At 51.7% G+C, this 22,966-nt stretch overlaps 1 protein-coding gene across 1 annotated transcript; it reads left to right on the top strand.

Moving 5' to 3' along the window:
• The first annotated feature begins 2,534 nt into the window (after positions 1-2,534).
• Positions 2,535-22,853, top strand: NAGS (N-acetylglutamate synthase). Its single transcript, XM_038754276.1, has 7 exons — positions 2,535-2,831; positions 8,270-8,544; positions 10,588-10,801; positions 12,518-12,698; positions 14,184-14,355; positions 17,357-17,539; positions 21,945-22,853. Exons 1-7 carry the CDS (start codon positions 2,535-2,537, stop codon positions 22,096-22,098), a joined length of 1,476 nt encoding a protein of 491 aa, XP_038610204.1. The 3' UTR covers positions 22,099-22,853.
• Positions 22,854-22,966: the final 113 nt, after the last annotated feature.

The following is a 22,966-nucleotide window of genomic DNA, read 5'->3' as shown; positions in this document are numbered from 1 at the left end:
ATTGATTGACCGTCTCTACACGTTGCCAACTTGGACTTCCCAAGCGCTTAGTCCAGTGCTGTGCACAGAGTCAGCGCTCAATAAATACGATTGATTGATTGATTGATTGACCGTCTCTATATGTTGCCAACTTGGACTTCCCAAGCGCTTAGTCCAGTGCTGTGCACACAGTAAGCGCTCAATAAATACGATTGATTGATTGATTGATTGACCGTCTCTATATGTTGCCAACTTGGACTTCCCAAGCGCTGTGCACGGAGTCAGCGCTCAATAAATACGATTGATTGATTGATTGATTGACCGTCTCTGCACGTTGCCAACTTGGACTTCCCAAGCGCTTAGTCCAGTGCTGTGCACAGAGTCAGCGCTCAATAAATACGATTGATTGATAGACCGTCTCTGCATGTGGCCAACTTGGACTTCCCAAGGGCTTAGTCCAGTGCTGTGCACAGAGTCAGCGCTCAATACATACGATTGATTGATTGATTGATTGACCGTCTCTACATGTTGCCAACTTGGACTTCCCAAGGGCTTAGTCCAGTGCTGTGCACAGAGTCAGCGCTCAATAAATACTATTGATTGATTGATTGATTGATTGATTGACCGTCTCTACATGTTGCCAACTTGGACTTCCCAAGGGCTTAGTCCAGTGCTGTGCACAGAGTCAGCGCTCAATAAATACGATTGATTGATTGATTGATTGATTGACCGTCTCTATATGTTGCCAACTTGGACTTCCCAAGCGCTGTGCACGGAGTCAGCGCTCAATAAATACGATTGATTGATTGATTGATTGATTGACCGTCTCTACACGTTGCCAACTTGGACTTCCCAAGGGCTTAGTCCAGAGCTGTGCACAGAGTCAGCGCTCAATAAATACAATTAATTGATTGATTGATTGATTGACTGTCTCTACATGTTGCCAACTTGGACTTCCCAAGCGCTTAGTCCAGTGCTGTGCACAGAGTCAGCGCTCAATAAATACGATTGATTGATTGATTGATTGACCGTCTCTATATGTTGCCAACTTGGACTTCCCAAGCGCTGTGCACGGAGGCAGCACTCAATAAATACGATTGATTGATTGATTGATTGACCGTCTCTACACGTTGCCAACTTGGACTTCCCAAGCGCTTAGTCCAGTGCTGTGCACAGAGTCAGCGCTCAATAAATACGATTGATTGATTGATTGATTGATTGACCGTCTCTACACGTTGCCAACTTGGACTTCCCAAGGGCTTAGTCCAGTGCTGTGCACAGAGTCAGCGCTCAATAAATACGATTGATTGATTGATTGACCGTCTCTATATGTTGCCAACTTGGACTTCCCAAGGGCTTAGTCCAGAGCTGTGCACAGAGTCAGCGCTCAATAAATATGACTGATTGATTGATTGATTGATTGACCGTCTCTATATGTTGCCAACTTGGACTTCCCAAGCGCTGTGCACGGAGTCAGCGCTCAATAAATACGATTGATTGATTGATTGATTGATTGACCGTCTCTACACGTTGCCAACTTGGCCTTCCCAAGCGCTTAGTCCAGTGCTGTGCACAGAGTCAGCGCTCAATAAATACGATTGATTGATTAATTGATTGACCGTCTCTATATGTTGCCAACTTGGACTTCCCAAGCACTGTGCACGGAGTCAGCGCTCAATAAATACGATTGATTGATTGATTGATTGATTGATTGACCGTCTCTACACGTTGCCAACTTGGCCTTCCCAAGCGCTTAGTCCAGTGCTGTGCACAGAGTCAGCGCTCAATAAATACGATTGATTGATTGATTGATTGACTGTCTCTACACGTTTCCAACTTGGACTTCCCAAGCACTTAGTCCAGTGCTGTGCACAGAGTCAGCGCTCAGTAAATACGATTGATTGATTGATTGATTGACCGTCTCTACACGTTGCCAACTTGGACTTCCCAAGCGCTTAGTCCAGTGCTGTGCACAGAGTCAGCGCTCAATAAATACGATTGATTGATTGATTGATTGATTGACCGTCTCTACACGTTGCCAACTTGGACTTCCCAAGGGCTTAGTCCAGTGCTGTGCACAGAGTCAGCGCTCAATAAATACGATTGATTGATTGATTGACCGTCTCTATATGTTGCCAACTTGGACTTCCCAAGGGCTTAGTCCAGAGCTGTGCACAGAGTCAGCGCTCAATAAATATGACTGATTGATTGATTGATTGACCGTCTCTATATGTTGCCAACTTGGACTTCCCAAGGGCTTAGTCCAGTGCTGTGCAAAGAGTCAGCGCTCAATAAGTACGATTGATTGATTGATTGATTGATTGACCGTCTCTACATGTTGCCAACTTGGACTTCCCAAGGGCTTAGTCCAGTGCTGTGCACAGAGTAAGCGCTCAATAAATAGGATCGAATGAATGACTGGACAGGGGTGAGGTGCCGGGCGGTCGCGGCTGGGCGGCGGGGGGCGGTCCCCTCCGGCCCCGCCCCCTGGACGGTTAAGAGGCGGCGGGTCCCCGCGGGGGCAGCGGGAGCCGGGGAGGGTCGGCGGGGTTGCCATGGCGACGGCCCGGGCCGGCGGGGGCGTCCGGCTCCTGGCCCGGGGGGCGCGGGGGCTCGGCCCGGCCCGCGGGAGGCTCAGCACGGGCCGCGGGAGGCCGGCCGTGCCTGCCCGGGACCCCCGGGACCCCCAGGACCCCCGGGACCCCCGGGACCCCCGTCCCCGCTCCCTGGTGCAGCGGGACATCCAGGCCTTCCTCAACGAGTGCGGGGGAGGCCCGGGCGAGGCCCGACACTGGCTCACGCATTTCCAGACGACGCGCCTCGCCCACGACAGGCCCTTTGCCATCATCGAGGTGCCCGGGGACGGGGAGGGCTGGTGCTGTGGCTGGGAAAAGAAGGATGGGATTGGTTAAGCGCTTACTAAGTGCCAAGCACTGTTCTGAGCGCCGGAGGGGTTACAAGGTCATCGGGTGGTCCCGCGGGGGGCTCACACTCTGAATCCCCATTTTGCAGATGAGGGAACCGAAGCACAGAGAATCACAATGAGAATTGCGGTATTTGTTAAGCTCTTACTAAGTGCCAAGCACTGTTCTAAGCACCGGAGGGGATACAAGGTCATCGGGTTGTTCCGCGGGGGGCTCACACTCTAAATCCCTTTTTTACAGATTAGGGAACCGAGGCACAGAGAATAACAATAAGAATTGTGGTGTTTGTTAAGCGCTTACTAAGTGCCAAGCACTGTTCTAAGCGCTGGAGGGGATACAAGGTGATGAGGCTGTCCCTCGGGGGGCTCACAGTCTGAATCCCCATTTTGCAGATGAGGGAACCGAAGCACAGAGATTAACAATAAGAATTGTGGTATTTGTTAAGCGCTACTAAGGGCCAAGCACTGTTCTAAGCGCTGGAGGGGATACAAGGTGATGAGATTGTCCCGCGGCGGGGCTCACAGTCTGAATCCCCATTTTACAGATGGGGGAACCGAGGCACAGAGAATAACAATAAGAACTGTGGTATTTGTTAAGCGCTTACTAAGTGCCAAGCACTGTTCTAAGCACTGGAGGGGATACAAGGTCATCGGGTTGTCCCGCGAGGGGCTCACACTCTAAATCCCTATTTTACAGATGAAGGAACCGAGGCACAGAGAATAACAATAAGAATTGTGGTGTTTGTTAAGCGCTTACTAAGTGCCAAGCACTGTTCGAAGCGCCGGAGGGGACACAAGGTCATCGGGTTGTCCCGCGGGGGGCTCACACTCTGAATCCCCATTTTGCAGATGAGGGAACCGAAGCACAGAGAATAACAATAAGAATTGTGGTATTTGTTAAGCGCTACTAAGTGCCAAGCACTGTTCTAAGCGCTGGAGGGGATAAAAGGTGATGAGGTTGTCCCGCGGGGGGCTCACAGTCTGAATCCCCATTTTACAGGTGAGGGAACCGAAGCACAGAGAATAACAATAAGAATTGTGGTATTTGTTAAGCGCTACTAAGTGCCAAGCACTGTTCTAAGCGCTGGAGGGGATACAAGGTGATGAGGTTGTCCCGCGGGGGGCTCACACTCTGAATCCCCATTTTACAGATGAGGGAACCGAGGCGCAGAGAATAACAATAAGAATTGTGGTATTGGTTAAGCGCTTTCAATGTGCCAAGCACTATTCTAAGCGCTGGAGGGGATACAAGGTGATGAGGTTGTCCCGCGGGGGGCTTACACTCTGAATCCCCATTTTACAGATGAGGGAACCGAAGCACAGAGAATAACAATAAGAATTGTGTTATTTGTTAAGCGCTTACTAAGTGCCAAGCACTGTTCTAAGCACTGGAGGGGATACAAGATGATGAGGTTGTCCCGCGGGGGGCTCACAGTCTGAATCCCCATTTTACAGATGAGGGAACCGAAGCGCAGAGAATAACAATAAGAATTGTGGTATTTGTTAAGCGCTTACTAAGTGCCAAGCACTGTTCTAAGCGCCGGAGGGGTTACAAGGTCATCGGGTTGTTCCGCGGGGGGCTCACACTCTGAATCGCTATTTTACAGATGAGGGAACCGAGGCACAGAGAATAACAATAAGAATTGTGGTGTTTGTTAAGCGCTTACTAAGTGCCAAGCACTGTTCTAAGCGCTGGAGGGGATACAAGGTCATCGGGTTGTCCCGCGGAGGGCTCACACTCTGAATTTTCATTTTTACAGATGAGGGAACCGAGGCACAGAGGATAATAATAAGAATTGTGGTGTTTGTTAAGCGCTTACTAAGTGCCAAGCACTGTTCTAAGCGCTGGAGGGGATACAAGGTGATGAAGTTGTCCCGCGAGGTGCTCACACTCTGAATCCCCATTTTACAGATGAGGGAACCGAAGCACAGAGAATAACAATAAGAATTGTGGTATTTGTTAAGCGCTTACTAAGTGCCAAGCACTGTTCTAAGCGCCGGAGGGGATACAAGGTCATCGGGTTGTTCCGCGGGGGGCTCACACTCTGAATCCCTATTTTACAGATGAGGGAACCGAGGCACAGAGAATAACAATAAGAATTGTGGTGTTTGTTAAGCGCTTACTAAGTGCCAAGCACTGTTCTAAGTGCTGGAGGGTATACAAGGTGATGAGGTTGTCCCGCGGAGGGCTCACAGTCTGAATCCCCATTTTACAGATGAGGGAACCGAAGCGCAGAGAATAACAATAAGAATTGTGGTATTTGTTAAGCGCTTACTAAGTGCCAAGCACTGTTCTAAGCGCCGGAGAGGATACAAGGTCATCGGGTTGTCCCGCGGGGGGCTCACACTCTGAATCCCCATTTTACAGATGAGGGAACCGAAGCACAGAGAATAACAATAAGAATTGTGGTATTTGTTAAGCGCTTACTAAGTGCCAAGCACTGTTCGAAGCGCTGGACGGGATACAAGGTGATGAGGTTGTCCCGCGGGGGGCTCACACTCTGAATCCCCATGTTACAGATGAGGGAACAGAGGCACAGAGAATAACAATAAGAATTGTGGTATTTGTTAAGCGCTTACTAAGTGCCAAGCACTGTTCTAAGCGCTGGAGGGGATACAAGGTGATGAGATTGTCCCGCGGCGGGGCTCACAGTCTGAATCCCCATTTTACAGAACAGGGAACCGAGGCACAGAGAATAATTATTATTATTATGGTATTTGTTAAGCGCTTACTATGTGCCAAGCACCGTTCTAATCGCCGGGTTAGAGACAAGGTAGTTCGGTTGTCCCATTTGGGGCTCACAACCTTATTCCCCATTTTACAGATGAGGGAACTGAGGCACAGAGAATAATAATAATAATAATGGTATTTGTTAAGCGCTTACTAGGTGCCAAGCACTGTTCTAAGAACTGGGGTAGATACAAGGTGATGAGGTTGTCCCACATGGGGCTCACAGTCTGAATCCCCATTTTACAGATGAGGGAACTGAGGCCCAGAGAAGTGAAGTGACTTGCCCAAAGTCACACAGCTGACAAGTGGTGGAGCCGGGATTAGAACCCACGACCTCTGACTCCCAAGTCCGTGCTCTTTCCACTAGGCCATGCTGCTTCCCTAAGCGGGGAGGGCCACGTTCCTGCAGCCGAGAACCGTCCTCTGCCCCCCACTCCTCGCTGGACAGACAGAGGTGGAAGCCCCCCGGGGCTCCCAGAAAGCACTGGAGAAGCAGCGTGGCTCAGTGGAAAGAGCTTTGGAGTCAGAGGTCATGGGTTCAAATCCCGCCTCCGCCAACTGTCAGCTTTGTGACTTTGGACAAGTCACTTAACTTCTTTGTGCCTCAATTCCCTCATCTGTAAAATGGGGATTAAGACTGTGAGCCCACCGTGGGACAACCTGATCATCTTGTAATCTCCCCAGCACTTAGAACAGTGCTTTGCACATAGTAAGTGCTTAACAAATACCATCATTATTATTATTATTATTGTTGGAGTGGGGGCAACGGTGTCCAGGTTGCAGCCCAGGGAAGCAGCGTGGCTTTCTGGGTAGAGCCCAGGCCTGGGAATCAGAAGGACCTGGGTTCTAATCCTGCTTCCACCACCTGTCGCTGGGTGGCCTTGGACAGGTCATTTCAGTTCTCTGGGCCTCAGTGACCTCATCTGGAAAATGGGGAGTAAGAGCGTGAGCCCCTTGTGGAGCAGGGACTGGGTTCAACCTGATTAACTTAGCTCTACCCCAGTGCTTTGCCAACAGTATTTGGCAAATAGTAAGTGCTTAACAAGTACCACAATTATTATTATTGATTATTATCATTATTAATGGACATCGGCGACGGTGGTGGGGCTGAGGCTGTAGGAGGCTGGTGTCCCTTCAGGACAGTGTCCCAGGGTAGGCAGAGGGGGCATCCCGGATAGGGATGGAGAAGGGCTGGGAGGAGAGAAGGGTGTCCAAAAGACAAGAGAGAAGAGACGGGTGGGAGTGAATAATAATAATTCTGGTACTTGTTAACCGCTTTCTATGTGCCAAGCACTGTTCTAAACACTGGAGTAGAGAACCAGCGTGGCTCAATGGAAACAGCATGGTCTTGGGAATCAGAGGTCATGGGTTCAAATCCCGGCTCCGCCGCTTTCATTCATTCATTCATTCAATCGTATTTATTGAGCGCTTACTGTGTGCAGAGCACTGTACTAAGCGCTTGGGAAGTACAAGTTGGCAACATATAGAGACGGTCCCTACCCAACAGCGAGCTTACAGTCTAGAAGACACACACGTATACACAAGAGGGTTTAATATGGTAAAGGCATAGGGTAAGAATATTATAACAAACACATAGGGGATTCAATAAAGGTTAGGGGGGCTGCAGGATATTGTCAGAGGTCATCTTATTCATCCCTTTCTCTCCAGGCAGGTCTGCACTTGGCCTCAGGGAACCCCGGGACTTGTCAGCTGTGTGACCTTGAGCAAGTCAGTTCACTTCTCTGTGCCTCAGTTACCTCATCTGTAAAATGGGGGGCAGATTTTGAGCCCCACATGAGACAACCTGATCCTTGTATCCTCTCCAGTGCTTGGAACAGTGTTTTGCATATAGTAAGCGCTTAACAAATACCAAAATTATTATTATTATTACGAATTAAAGCAGGTTGGTCCCAGTCCCTGTCCCGTGTGGGGCTCCAGTTTTAATCCCCATTTGGCAGATTAGGGAACTGGGGCCCAGAGAATCAATCAATCAATCGTATTTATTGAGCGCTTACTGTGTGCAGAGCATTGTATTGAGCGCTTGGGAAGTACAAGTTGGCAACATATAGAGACGGTCCCTGAGACTTGCCCAAGGTCACACAGCAGACAAACGTGGTGGGGGGAGGCGGGGGGCGTTGGGTAGTGGACATCTGGTCCAGTCCCCCAAGGTCCTTCCAGGGTTCGGGCCCTGATAGACTGTGAGCCCACTGTTGGGTAGGGACTGTCTCTATATGTTGCCAATTTGTACTTCCCAAGCGCTTAGTACAGTGCTCTGCACATAGTAAGCGCTCAATAAATACGATTGATGATGATGATGATGATAGAATCCTTCCTGAGCCCATGCTCTACCCCCTGACGCCCTATTTTCTCCACGAGTCCAAGGTCACAGAGACACAGAGAGAGAGAGAAAGAGAAAGAGAGAGTGAGAAAACGTCCCAGGGGCAGGAGGGGGAGGGAAGGGTGGGGGAACAGTGCTCTGCCGGGCAAAGGGCAAGGAGCACCGGATCAGAGGAGGGGTGGACTCGGGGGCAGGGCCGGCCGAGGGACTGGCAAACCCAAGGCCCGCCACTCTAGGCCTGGCGGGTGTGGGGAGGAAATCCCCACCCCAACCTGAAGGCCCCCTCTCCCACTACCAGGTGGATGAGGGGGTGTTCCAGTGCCCGGAGGCGGTGGGCAGCGTGGCCTTCGCTCTGGCCTTCCTGCAACGGATGGACATGAAGCCACTGGTGGTGATGGGGCTGCCCACGCGCACGGCGCTGTCGGACACTCTCTCCTTCTGGGAGACCAAGGCCCTGCTGGCTCAGAGCTGCAAGACTCTCATGGACGCCCTGCGCCTCAACTCTGCCACCGCCGTGCCCTTCTTCGGGGGTGGTTCTGTGCTGGGCGCGGCCGAGTCCCAAGCCAACCCCAGGTCAGAGTCGCCCTTCATCCTCTCGGTAGACCAGCTGGCCCTCCCCACTCAGTCCCCGACCAGCTGCTCTAACCCTCCGTCCCTCAGTCATCCCCCCAACAGCAGCTGCCCCTCAGCTCTCCTATGTCCCTCCCTTCGTCCCCCACCACCTGCCCTTCCAGCGCTTAGAGAAGCAGCGTGGCTCAGTGGAATGAGCACGGGCTGTGGAGTCAGAGGTCATGGGTTCAAATCCCAGCTCTGCCAATTGTCAGCTGGGTGACTTCACTTCTCTGGGCCTCAGTGACCTCATCTGGAAAATGGGGATGAAGACTGTGAGTGCCCCCGGGGACAACCTGATCACCCTGTAACCTCCCCAGAGCTTAGAATAGTGCTTTGCACATAGTAAGCGCTTAATAAATGCCATTATTATTATTAGAACAGTGCCTGACACATAGTAAGCACTTAAATTCCATTATAAAACTGCCCCTCAATCCGTTCCTACCAGGTACCCCTCAGCCTCCCCCGCTGGCCCTCCATTCCTCCAGCTGCCCCTCAGTTTTTCCCACCAACTGTCCCTCATTCTCCCCCACTTGCTGCCCCTCAGTCCCCACATTCATTCATTCAAATTTTTTTTTAACGCTTACTGTGTGCAGAGCACCGTACTCAGTACTTGGAAAGTACAATTTAGCAACCAACAGAGACAATCCCTACCCAACAATGGGCTCGCCCACACCAGCTGCTGCTCAGTCCCCCCACCCACTGCCCTTCAGTCCCCCCAGCTGTCCCTCAGTCCCCCCAGCTGTCCCTCAGTGCCCCCATCAGCTGCCCTTCAGTCCCCCCATCAGCTGCCCTCCAGCCCCCCATCAGCTTCCCCTCAGGTCCCCCCACCAGCTGTCCCTCAGTCCCTCCAACTGCCCCCAGCCCCCTACCTGCTTCTCCTCAGTCCCTCCACTAGCTACCACTCAGTACCCCTAGCTCCACCAGCTTCCCTTCAGTCCCCCCAACTGTCCCTCAATCTCCCCCAGTCTTCCCCACCAGCTGCCCCTCAGTCCCCCCAGCTGCCCCTCAGTGTCCCCCCTCAGCTGCCCCTCACTGTCCCCACCAGCTGCCCCTCAGTCTGCCCCTCCCACTGCCCCTCCATCCCATCAGCTGCCCCTCAGTCTCCCCCCTCAGCTGCCCCTTAGTGTCCCCATCAGCTGCCCCTCAGTCTCCCCCAACCGCTGCCCCTCAGTGTCCCCCACCAGCTTCCCTGGGGCCCCCAGCTTCCCCCCACTCCTTACTCTCCCAGCTCTCCCTCAGCCCCCACACTGGCTCCTCACCACTGAGCCCCCCTCGACCCTCCCCCTCTACCCCACCCAGATCCATTTGGTGAAGGTGCTTAGTACAGTGCTCTGCACACAGGAGGGAGGAAGGTAAGGAAGGAAGGGAGGGAGGAAGGGAGGAAAAGAGGGAGGAAGGAAAAGAGGGAGGAAGGAAGGAAGGGAGGGAAGGAGGGAAGGAAGGGAGGAAGGGAGGAAGGAAGGAAGGAAGGAAGGGAGGAAAGGAAGGGAGGAAAGGAAGGGAGGGAAGGGAGGGAGGAAAGGAAGGATGGAAGGGAGGGAGGAAAGGAAGGGAGGAAAGGAGGAAGGAAGGAAGGATGGAAGGGAGGGAGGAAAGGAAGGGAGGAAAGGAGGGAGGGAGGGAGGAAGGGAGGAAGGAAGGAAGGAAGGAAGGAAGGAAGGAAGGAAGGAAGGGAGGGAGGGAGGAAAGGAAGGAAGGAAGGAAGGAGGGAAGGAGGGAGGGAGGGAAGGAAGGAAGGAAAAGAAAAGAAAATGAGGGAGGGAGGGAGGAAAGGAAGGGAGGAAAGGGGAGGGAAGGAAGGGAAGGAAGGGAAGGAAGGAAGCAAGGAAGGAAGGGGAGGAAGGAAGGAAGGAAGGGAGGGAGGGAGGAAGGAAGGGAGGGAGGAAGGGAGGGAGGGAGGCAGGGAGGAAGGCAGGGAGGAAGGCAGGCAGGCAGGCAGAAAAGAAAGAGAGAGCAAGGCAGGCGGGCCCTCATGGGCCTTTTCCTTTCTGCCCCTGCCCGCAGCCTGGGCGGTGTCGGGTCCGTGGAGACGGACCTGCTCCAGTGGTGCCTGGAGTCGGGCAACATCCCCATCCTGTGCCCCATCGGGGAGACGGCGGCCCGCCGGGCCGTGCTGCTCAACTCGCTCGACGTCACGGCCGCCCTGGCCAAGGCCCTGCTGCCCACCAAGATCATCTTCCTCAACACCACCGGGGGCCTCCGGGATGCCAACCAAAAGGTACCAGCGGGGCTCACCGGAAAGAGCCCGGGCCTCGGAGTCAGAGGTCCTGGGTTCTAATCCCGGCCTCCTGGGTGACCCTGGGCAAGTCGCTTCACTTCCCTGGGCCTCAGTTCCCTCGTCTGGAAAATGGGGATGAAGACTGGGAGCCCCACGTGGTACAACCTGATTTAGAGAAGCAGCGTGGCTCGGTGGAAAGACTCCCGGGCTTGGGAGTCAGAGGTCATGGGTTCTGATCCCGGCTCCACAACTTGCCTGCTGTGGGACCTTGGGCAAGTCACCTAACTTCTCTGTGCCTCAGTTCCCTCATTTGTAAAATGAGGATGAAGACTGTGAGCCCCACGTGGGACAACCTAATTACCTTGTATCTCCTCCAGCGCTTAGAACAGCGCTTGGCACATAGTAAGCGCTTAACAAATACCATCATTATTATTCTCTGTGCCTCAGTTCCCTCATCTGGAAAATGGGGATGAAGACTGTGAGGCCCATGTGGGACAACCTGACGACCTAGTATCTCCCCCAGCGCTTGGCACATAGTAAGCGCTTAACAAATACCATCATTATTATTCTCTGTTCCTCAGTTCCCTCATCTGTAAAATGGGGATTTAGACTGTGAGCCCCACGTGGGACAACCTGATGACCTTGTAACTACCCCAGCGCTTGGCACATAGTAAGCATTTAACAAATACCATCATTATTATTCTCTGTGCCTCAGTTCCCTCATCTGTAAAATGGGGATTTAGACTGTGAGCCCCACGTGGGACAACCTGATGACCTTGTAACTACCCCAGTGCTTAGAATAGCGCTTGGCACATAGTAAGCGCTTAACAAATACCATCATTATTATTCTCTGTGCCTCAGTTCCCTCATCTGGAAAATGGGGATGAAGACTGTGAGGCCCATGTGGGACAACCTGACGACCTAGTATCTCCCCCAGCGCTTGGCACATAGTAAGCGCTTAACAAATACCATCATTACTATTCTCTGTGCCTCAGTTCCCTCATCTGGAAAATGGGGATGAAGACTGTGAGCCCCATGTGGGACAACCTTGGAGAAGCAGCGTGGCTCAGTGGAAAGAGCCCGGGCTTTGGAGTCAGAGGTCATGGGTTCAAATCCCAGCTCCACCACTCGTCAGCTGTGTGACTTTGGGCCAGTCACTTCACTTCTCTGGGCCTCAGTTACCTCATCTGTAAAATGGGGATTAACACTGTGAGCCCCATGGGGGACAACCTGATCAACTTGTAAATTCCCCAGAGCTTAGAACAGTGCTCTGCACATAGTAAGCGCTTAATAAATGCCATTATTATTATTATTAACCTAATCACCTTGTATCTACCCCAGCACTTAGAACATAGTAAGCCCTTAACAAATACCATCATTACTATTCGCTGTGCCTCAGTTCCCTCATCTAGAAAATGGGGATGAAGACTGGGAGCCCCACGTGGGACAACCTAATTACCTTGTATCTCCTCCAGCGCTTAGCACGTAGTAATGCCATCGTTCTTATGTTGCCAACTTGTACTTCCCAAGCACTTAGTACAGTGCTCTGCACACAGTAAGCGCTTAATAAATATGATTGATTGATGGATTGATTGTGCCTCAGTTTCCTCATCTGGAAAATAGGGACTGTAGGCCCAACAAATACTATTTTCATTTTGATGATGATTGCCCCCGGCTCCAGGGGATCAACAAGATTGAGCCCCCTCCTCCCGGCAGGCGCTGAGCATCGTGAACCTGCCCGCCGACCTGGACTTGGTGGCCAATGCCCAGTGGCTGGGCCACAAGGAGCGGCAGCAGACGCGGGTCATCGTGGACTTGCTTAGCCGCCTGCCCGCCGAGGCCTCCGCCGTCATCGTCGCCGCCGGTGCCCTCCTCACCGAGCTCTTCAGCAACAAGGGTGAGGACCGGTGCCGGGCCCGTCATTCAGTCATTCAATCGTACTTATTGAGCGCTTACTGTGTGCAGAGCACTGGACTAAGCGCTTGGGAAATCCAAGTCGACAACATAGAGAGACGGTCCCTACCCAACAACAGGCTCACGGCCTAGAAGGGGGAGACGGGCGACAAAACAAAACAGGTGGACAGGTGTCAAGTCATCAGAATAAATAGAAATAAAGCTAGATCAATCAATCGTATTTATTGAGCGCTTACTGTGTGCAGAGCACTGGACTAAGCGCTTGGGAAGTACAAGTCGACAACACAGAGAGAGGGTCTCTACCCAACAACGGGCTCACAGCCTAGGAGGGGGAGACAGGCGACAAAACAAAACATGTGGACAGGTGTCAAGTCATCAGAATAAATAGAAATAAAGCTAGATCAATCAATCGTATTTATTGAGCACTTACTGTGTGCAGAGCACCGGACTAAGCGCTTGGGAAGTCCAAGTCGACAACATAGAGAGACGGTCCCTACCCAACAACGGGCTTACAGCCTAGGAGGGGGAGACGGGCAACAAAACAAAACACGTGGACAGGTGTCAAGTCATCGGAATACATAGAAATAAAGCTAGATGCACATCATTAACAAACTAAATAGAATAGTAAATATGTACGAGTAAAATAAATAGTGTAATCAATCTGTACAGATATACAGGTGCTGTGGGGAGGGGAAGGAGGTAGGGCCAGGGGGATGGGGAGGAGGAGAGGAAAAAGGGGGCCCCATCTGGGGCTATCTTATAAATAGTAAGTGCTCAATAAATACGACTGAATGAATGAATGAATAGTGCTTTGGATATAGTAAGTGCTTAATCAATCAATCCATCAATCAATCGTATTTATTGAGCACTTACTGTGTGCAGAGCACTGTACTAAGCACTTGGGAAGTACAAGTTGGCAACATATAGAGACAGTCCCTACCCAACAGTGGGCTTAACAAATGCCATTATTATTATTATTATTACTCCAGTGCTTAGAACAGTGCTTGGCACACAATATGCACTTAACAAATATCATTATCATTATTATTATTATTATTATTAATTAGGTTGGGGCAGAAGGGGCTGTAGGTGGTGGGCTGAACTGCTCCACCCCCGGCCCCCATTATTATTATTATGGTATTTGTTCATTCATTCATTCAATCGTACTTACTGAGTGCTTACTGTGTGCAGAGCACTGTACTAAGCGCTTGGGAAGTACAAGCTGGCAACATCTAGAGACGGTCCCTACCCACCAACTGGCTCATAGTGTAGAAGGGGGAGACAGACAACAAAATGAAACACGTGGACAGGTGTCATCAGAATAAATAGAAATAAAGCTAGATGCACGTCATTAACAAAATAAATAGAATAGCAAATTAAATTTGCAGGTAGATGAATTCATTAATTAATAAAGTAAGTAAATGCGTTAAGCGCTTGCTATGTGCCAAGCACTGTTCTCTGGGTGCAGGGTCCGGGACGCTGTTCAAGAACGCGGAGCGGATGCTGCGGGTGGAGAGGCTGGAGGATCTGGACGAGAAGCGACTTATTGAACTGGTCAACACAAGCTTCGGGAAGAGGCTCAAGGATGACTATCCCGCTGCCCTGCGACCCCGCCTCCGCTCCATCTACCTCTCCGAGGGGTGAGTGGGGGGCCGGGGGCCCAACTTTGGTCCCCCCAGCCCCGGCCTGGCCGGACACCGAGTCCAGGCTGAGGGATTTTATTTTCTTAATGATATTTGTGAAGCGCTCACTATGTGCCACGCACTGTACTAAGGTAGATCAATCAATATCAATCAATCGTATTTATTGAGTGCTTACTGTGTGCAGAGCACTGTACTAAGCACTTGGGAAGTACAAGTTGGCAACATATAGAGACAGTCCCTACCCAATAGTGGGCTCACAGTCTAAAAGGGGGAGACAATCAATCAATCAATCAATCGTATTTATTGAGCGCTTACTGTGTGCAGAGCACTGGACTAAGGGCTTGGGAAGTACAAGTTGGCAACATATAGAGACAGTCCCTACCCAACAGTGGGCTCACAGTCTAAAAGGGGGAGACAATCAATCAATCAATCAATCAATCGTATTTATTGAGTGCTTACTGTGTGCAGAGCGCTGTACTAAGCACTTGGAAAATACAAGATGGCAACATATAGAGACAGTCCCTACCCAACAGTGGGCTCACAGTCTAAAAGGGGGAGACAGAGAACAAAACCAAACATACCAACAAAATAAAATAGAATAGATATGTACAAGTAAAATAAATAGAGTAATAAATATGTACAAACATATATACATATATACAGGTGCTGTGGGGAAGGGAAGTAGGTAAGATGGGGGGATGGAGAGGGGGACGAGGGGGAGAGGAAGGAAGGGGCTCAGTCTGGGAAGGCCTCCTGGAGGAGGAGATCCAAGTCCATCAGGTGGGATGCAATCCTTGTCCCACTTGGGGCTCCAAGTCGAGACTGGGGAGCACTGGTGACCGAGAGAATGGCCAGGAGCGGGAAGAGAGGAAGGAGAGGGGGCTGAGGGATTTTCTTTTTCTTAATATTTGTGAAGCACTCATGACGTGCCACGTGCTGTACTAAGCGCCGGGGTAGATCCAAGTCCATCAGGTGGGACGCAATCCTTGTCCCACTTGGGGCTTCAAGTGGAGCTTGGAGACTGGGGAGCACTGGTGACCGAGAGTGGGAGGAGAGGAAGGAGAGGGGGCTGAGGGATTTTCTTTTTCTTAATATTTGTGAAGCACTCATGACGTGCCACGTGCTGTACTAAGCGCCGGGGTAGATCCAAGTCCATCAGGTGGGATGCAATCCTTGTCCAACTTGGGGCTCCAAGTGGAGCTTGGAGACTGGGGAGCACTGGTGACCGAGAGCGGGAGGAGAGGAAGGAGAGGGGGCTGAGGGTTTTTTTTTTCTTAATGATATTTGTGAAGCGCTACGTGCCACGCACTGTACTAAGCGCCGGGGTAGATCCAAGTCCATCAGGTGGGACGCAATCCTTGTCCCACTTGGGGCTCCAAGTGGAGCTTGGAGACTGGGGAGCACTGGGGACCGAGAGCGGGAGGAGAGGAAGGAGAGGGGGCTGAGGGATTCTTTTTTCTTAATGATATTTGTGAAGCGCTTACTACGTGCCACGCACTGTACTAAGCGCCGGGGTAGATCCACGTCCATCCGGTGGGACGCAATCCTTGTCCCACTTGGGGCTCCAAGTGGAGCTTGGAGACTGGGGAGCACTGGTGACCGAGAGCGGGAGGAGAGGAAGGAGAGGGGGCTGAGGGATTTTTTTTTCTTAATGAAATTTGTGAAGCGCTTACTACGTGCCACGCACTGTACTAAACGCCGGGGTAAATCCAAGTCCATCAGGTGGGACGCAATCCTTGTCCCACTTGGGGCTCCAAGTGGAGCTTGGAGACTGGGTAGCACTGGTGACTGAGAGCGGGAGGAGAGGAAGGAGAGGGGGCTGAGGGATTCTTTTTTCTTAATGATATTTGTGAAGCGCTTACTACGTGCCACGCACATGTACTAAGCGCCGGGGCAGATCCACGTCCATCCGGTGGGATGCAATCCTTGTCCCACTTGGGGCTCCAAGTGGAGCTTGGAGACTGGGGAGCACTGGTGACCGAGAGCGGGAGGAGAGGAAGGAGAGAGAGCTGAGGGATTTTTTCTTCGTAATGATATTTGTGAAGCACTTGCTACGTGCCACGTGCTGTATTAAGCGCCGGGGTAGATCCAAGTCCATCAGGTGGAGCGCAATCCTTGTCCCACTTAGGGCTCCAAATGAAGCTTGGAGACTGGGGAGCACTGGGGACCGAGAGCGGGAGGAGAGGAAGGAGAGGGGGCTGAGGGATTTTTTTTTCTTAACTATATTTGTGAAGCGCTTACTACGTGCCACGCACTGTACTAAGCACCGGGGTGGATCCAAGTCCATCAGGTGGGACGCAATCCTTGTCCAACTTGGGGCTCCAAGTGGAGCTTGGAGACTGGGGAGCACTGGTGACCGAGAGCGGGAGGAGAGGAAGGAGAGGGGGCTGAGGGATTTTTTTTTCTTATTGATATTTGTCAAGTGCTTACTAGGTGCCACACACTGTACTAAGCGCCGGGGTAGATCCAAGTCCATCAGGTGGGACGCAATCCTTGTCCCACTTAGGGCTCCAAATGAAGCTTGGAGACTGGGGAGCACTGGTGACTGAGAGCGGGAGGAGAGGAAGGAGAGGGGGCTGAGGGATTCTTTTTTCTTAATGATATTTGTGAAGTGCTTACTACATGCCACGCACTGTACTAAGCACCGGGGTAGATCCAAGTCCACCAGGTGGGATGCAATCCTTGTCCCACTTAGTGCTCCAAATGAAGCTTGGAGACTGGGGAGCACTGGTGACCGAGAGTGGGAGGAGAGGAAGGAGAGGGGGCTGAGGGATTTTTTTTCTTAATGATATTTGTGAAGCACTTACTACGTGCCACGCACTGTACTAAGCGCCGGGGTAGATCCACGTCCATCCGGTGGGACGCAATCCTTGTCCCACTTGGGGCTCCAAGTGGAGACTGAAGAGCACTGGTGACAGAGCGAATGGCCGGGGGTGGCGGGAAAGGAAGGAGAGGGCGTTTAAAGGAGGGTCCACCCGCTCTGCCTCCGGCCCCACAGCTACAACGCGGCGGCCATCATCACCACGGAGCCGGTGCTGGGGGGGACGCCCTACCTGGACAAGTTCGTGGTCAGCTCCAGCCGCCAGGGCCAGGGGTCCGGCCAGATGTTGTGGGAGTGCATCCGCCAGGACTTGGAGCGCCTTTTCTGGAGGTCAAAGGTCACCAACCCCATCAACCCCTGGTACGTGGAACTTCCCTCCAGCCTCTTCTCCCCCCACTCTACCAATAATTCATTCAATCCTATTTATTGAGCGCTTACGGTGTGCAGAGCACCGTACTAAGCGCTTGGGAAGAACAAGTCGGCAACATACAGAGACAGTCCCTACCCAACAACGGGCTCACAGTCTATCATAATAATAATGATGGTATTTGTTAAGCGCTTACTATGTGCAAAGCACTGTTCTAAGCGCTGGGGGGATACAAGGTGACAAGGTTGTCCCACGTGGGGCTCACAGTCTTCATCCCCATTTTACAGAGGAGGTCACTGAAGCACAGAGAAGTGAAGTGACTTGCCCAAAGTCACACAGCTGAAAAGAATAATGTATTTGTTAAGCGCTTACCATGTGCTGTGCACTATTCTAAGCACTGGGGGTAGATACAAGGTAATCAAGTTGTCCCACGTGGGGCTCACAATCTTCATCCCCATTTTACAGAGGAGGTCACTGAGGCACAGAGAAGTGAAATGACTAGCCCAAAGTCACACAGCTGATAAGAATAATGTATTTGTTAAGCGCTTACTATGTGCCAAGTACTATTCTAAGCTCTGGGGGTAGATACAAGGTAATCAGGTTGTCCCCTACGGGGCTCACAGTTTCAATCCCCATTTTCCAGATGAGATCACTGAGGCCCAGAGAATTGAAGTGACTTGCCCAAAGTCACACAGCTGATAAGTGGCGGAGCCGGGATTAGAACTCACAACTTCTGACTCCCACGACTGTGTTCTTTCCACTAAGCCACACTGCTTCTCTAAATAATCAGGGTATTCAGTACTTACTATGTCAAGCACTGTTCTAAGCACTGAGGCAGATATAAGCTAATCATCATCATCAATCGCATTTATTGAGCGCTTACTATGTGCAGAGCACTGTACTAAGCGCTTGGGAAGTACAAATTGGCAACATATAGAGACAGTCCCTACCCAACAGTGGGCTCACAGTCTAAAAAATCAGGTTGGACGCAGTCCCCGCCCCACAAGGGGCTCCCGGTCTTCATCCCTATTTTACAGATGAGGGAACTGAGTCACGGGGAAGTGACTTGTCCAAGGTCACAGAGCAGACAAGTGGCGGAGCCAGGATTAGAACCCAGGTCCTTCTGACGTCCAGGCCTGTGCTCTATCCACTAGACCTTCCTGCTTCCCTCTCCCAGGGCCACTGGACCTGACTTCTGAGAGCCCCGGGGGCAAGAGACCCCTGGGTTCAGGATCCCAGTACAGTGCTCTGCACATAGTAAGCGCTCAATAAATACGATTGATGATGATGATCCCAAGCACACATTGCAACCATCCCCAATCAATCAATCACATAGAGAAGCAGTGTGGCTCAGTGGAAAGAGCACGGGCTTCGGAGTCGGAGGTCATCTAATCCCAGCTCTGCCACATGTCTGCTGTGTGACCTTGGGCAAGTCGCTTCACTTCTCTGAGCCTCAGTTACTTCATCTGTAATAATAATAATTTTGGTATTTTTTGGTATAATTTGGTATTTTCGACCCCCGGCCTACGTCATCCCCCTGGCCTGGAATGCCCTCCCTCTGCCCATCAGCCAAGCTAGTTCTCTTGCTCCCTTCAAGGCCCTACTGAGAGCTCACCTCCTCCAGGAGGCCTTCCCAGACTGAGCCCCCTCCTTCCTCTCCCCTTCCTCCCCATCTCCATCCCCACCGCCTTACCTCCTTCCCTTCCCCACAGCACCTGTATATATGTATATATGTTTGTACATACTCATTACTCTATTTATTTTACTTGTACATATCTATTCTACTTATTTTATTCTGTTAATATGTTTGGTTTTGTTTCCTGTCTCCCCCTTCTAGACTGTGAGCCCACTGTTGGGTAGGGACCGTCTCTATATGTTGCCAATTTGTACTTCCCAAGCGCTTAGTACAGTGCTCTGCACACAGTAAGCGCTCAATAAATACGATTGATTGATTGATTGGTATTTCTTAAGCGCTTCCTATGTGCCAAGCACTGTTCTAAGCACTGATACAAGGTAATCAGGTTGTCCCACATGGGGCTCACAGTCTTAACCTCTATTTACCAGATGAGGGAACTGAGGCACAGAGACGTGAAGTGACTTGCCCAAAGTCACACAGCGTGGCTCAGTGGAAAGAGCATGGACTTTCGAGTCAGTGGTCATGGGTTCGAATCCTGGCTCCGCCACTTGTCCGCTGTGTGACTTTGGGCAAGTCACTTCACCTCTCTGGGCCTCAGTTACCTCATCTGTAAAATGGGGATGAAGACTGTGAGCCCCCTGTGGGACAACCTGATCACCTTGTATTCCCCCAGCGCTTAGAACAGTGCCTTGCACATAGTAAGCGCTTAATAACTGCCATAATTATTATTATTATTATTATTATTATCATAAGTGGCGGGGCTGGCATTAGAACCCATGGCCTCTGACTCCCAAGCCTGCGCTCTTTCCACTGAGCAATGCTGCTTGAAGATTAAGACTGTGGAACAACCTGATCACCTTGTATTCTCCCCCTCAGCGCTTAGAACAGAGCTTTGCACATAGTAAGCACTTAACAAATGCCATCATCATTATTATTATTATTATTATTATTATTCATTGAGCACTTGACGTGTACAGGCCACTGTACCAAACAACCAGCCCCTCTCTGCCCAATCCCAATGGGCCCCAGCCCTGCCCCGGGGACCAGCCTCACTCTGCGCTATATAACTGTGAGATTGTGCTCTCCCAAGCGCTTAGTACAGTGCTCTGCACACAGTAAGCTCTCAATAAATAAAGCAGCACGGCCTAGTGAAAAGGCCATGGGGCTGGGAGTCAAGAGGTCCTGGGTTCTAATCCCCACTCCACCACTTGTCTGCTGTGTGACCGTGAGCGAGTCACTTCACTTCTCCAGACCTCAGTTACCTCAGCTGTAAAATGGGGATTAAGAATGTGAGCCCCGTGGGGGACCTAGATTGTGTCCAACCTCATTGGTTTGTAGCTATCCCAGCGCTTAGAAGATAGCACCATTAAACAATAAATAAATAGATAAACTTCTAGACTGTGAGCCCACTCTTCTAGACTGTGAGCCCACTGTTGGGTAGGGACCGTCTCTATATGTTGCCAACTTGTACTTCCCAAGCGCTTAGTACAGTGCTCTGCACACAGTAAGCGCTCAATAAATACGATTGAATGAATGAATAAACTGAATGCCCACCCCTAGTGGGCTCCAGGCCTGTCCTGGGGGGAACGCCACAGGAGTTACCTGCTGGACTCCATCTCATTCATTCATTCATCCATCCAATCATATTTATTGAGCGCTTACTGTGTGCAGAGCACTGTACTAAGCGCTTGGGAAGTCCAATTTGGCAACATATAGAGACGGTCCCTACCCGACAACAGGCTCACAATCTAGAAGGGGGAGACAGACAACAAAACATCTCCACCAAGGAGAGAACTGGAGAAAATGGGTTTAGCACGTGAGGGACTGAGGTCAGACTAAAGGAATGCTCTCCATCCCTATAAGGAGGGAAAGACCCAGCTGGGGGGTTGGCATCAGGGGGACGCCCCAGATCATCATCATCATCATCATCAATCGTATTTTTTGAGCGCTTACTATGTGCAGAGCACTGTACTAAGCGCTTGGGAAGTACAAATTGGCAACATATAGAGACAGTCCCTACCCAACAGTGGGCTCACAGTCTAAAAGGGGGGATGACCTTTGGAGTCCCCCTTGAGTCCTCAGTCCCATGGAGGGGACCGGGGGGTCCGGCCCTGCCAGTTGCTGAGCAGCAGCTCGTGGACCATGGCCTGGTACGTCCACTACACGCCAATTCAATAAGAATAACCACGATCGTGACGGTATCTGTTAAGCGCTTACTACGTGCCGGACACTCGGGCAAATCGGGTTGGACACAGCCCCCGTCCCATGTGGGGTTCACCGTCTTTGAGCCCCAGAGAAGTGAAGGTCATTCATTCAATCGTATTTATTGGGCGCTTACCGTGTGCAGAGCACTTGGGAAGTACAAGTGACCGGCCCAAGGTCACCCGGCAGACAAGTGGCGGGGCTGGGATTCGAACCCATGACCTTCTGACTCCCGGGCCCAGGCTCTAGCCGCTAGGCCGCGCTGCTTCTCGCTATTACTCTGTTTATTTATTTATTTTACTATTACTCTATTTATTTATTTTACTTGTACATATCTATTCTATTTATTTTATTTTGTTAATATGTTATGTTTTGTTCCCTGTCTCCCCCTTCTAGACTGTGAGCCCACTGTTGGGTAGGGACCGTCTCTAGATGTTGCCAACTTGGACTTCCCAAGCGCTTAGTACAGTGCCTTGCACACAGTAAGCACTCAATAAATACGACTGAATGAATGAATGAATGAATGAAGGAGCACCCCCATCTTACCCTTCCCGGCTCAGGTACTTCAAGCACAGCGACGGCAGCTTCTCCAACAAGCAGTGGATTTTTTTCTGGTTCGGCCTCTCCGACCTGCGGGACTCATACGAGCTGGTCAACCACGCCAAGGGGCTGCCCGACTCCTTCTGCAAACCCCCATCCGACCTGGACAGCTGACGGTGCTCCCAACGCCCAACCCCTCCGCCCCGACTGCCCGCTGCCCTACGGAAGGCCTCGCTCCCCTTTACCATCCCCTCTGCCCGCGCCCACCTTGGGGTCAAGAGAGGTTTGAGACTGTGGGCACAGAGATGTGAAACTCCTGGGGGAGATGGAGGAAGGGGGTGGCAAAAGGACGGGGGTGGGCGGGAGATGACCTCCCTCCCCTTCTTCAAAGACAGGACCCCTTTATGTCCCCGGCTTATATTCTGGGCCGTGAACCAGCCCACATCCAGGCTCCAAAAGCAGTCGGTCCACCCATCCCAAGGACCCAGGTGATCGGGTTGGGGACGGGTCACTGAGCCCCGCAGGGTTGGGGGAAGAAGGGTCTCAGGGCCTGGTGGAGGGGCAAGGCAGAGAGGGAGGGAGGGAGGCCCCGAGAAACCTTCATCTCGGAGGAAACATCAAATCCGTCCACTTCAACGGCTGGACGGATTGGGGTCGGGCCGGGGGCTGCCCTTCCCACCAGACAGGGGTGGGGGGCCTGGCCCGGGGCCCAAGGCAGCCTTGGGGGGATTGGGATGGCTCCCAGGAGACGCTCATGGGCCTCGGTCGAGAAGGGAGCCTTGCCTAGAGGCAGGGCAAGAGATGGGATGATGATGATGTGATGACCTCTGGATCCCGGGGAGGCTCCGCGGCCCCCTCTCCCCTGCTGGAGCGAGAACACAGATCCAGGCTGTGCGTCTCTACATAAAATGTTTATTTTTGGAAGACTAGGGGCTGCGTGATGATGGGGATTCCCAAAGCCACTCCGCACCCCCATCACGGCAGCTCTGTGAGACGGGTTGGGAGGTGGTTGGGGACCGGAGCCAGGGTGGATTTGTCAAGA

Source organism: Tachyglossus aculeatus, chromosome 11, assembly GCF_015852505.1.
Source record: "Tachyglossus aculeatus isolate mTacAcu1 chromosome 11, mTacAcu1.pri, whole genome shotgun sequence".
NCBI lineage: Eukaryota > Metazoa > Chordata > Mammalia > Monotremata > Tachyglossidae > Tachyglossus > Tachyglossus aculeatus.
This window is presented reverse-complemented; position numbering and strand designations above follow the sequence as displayed.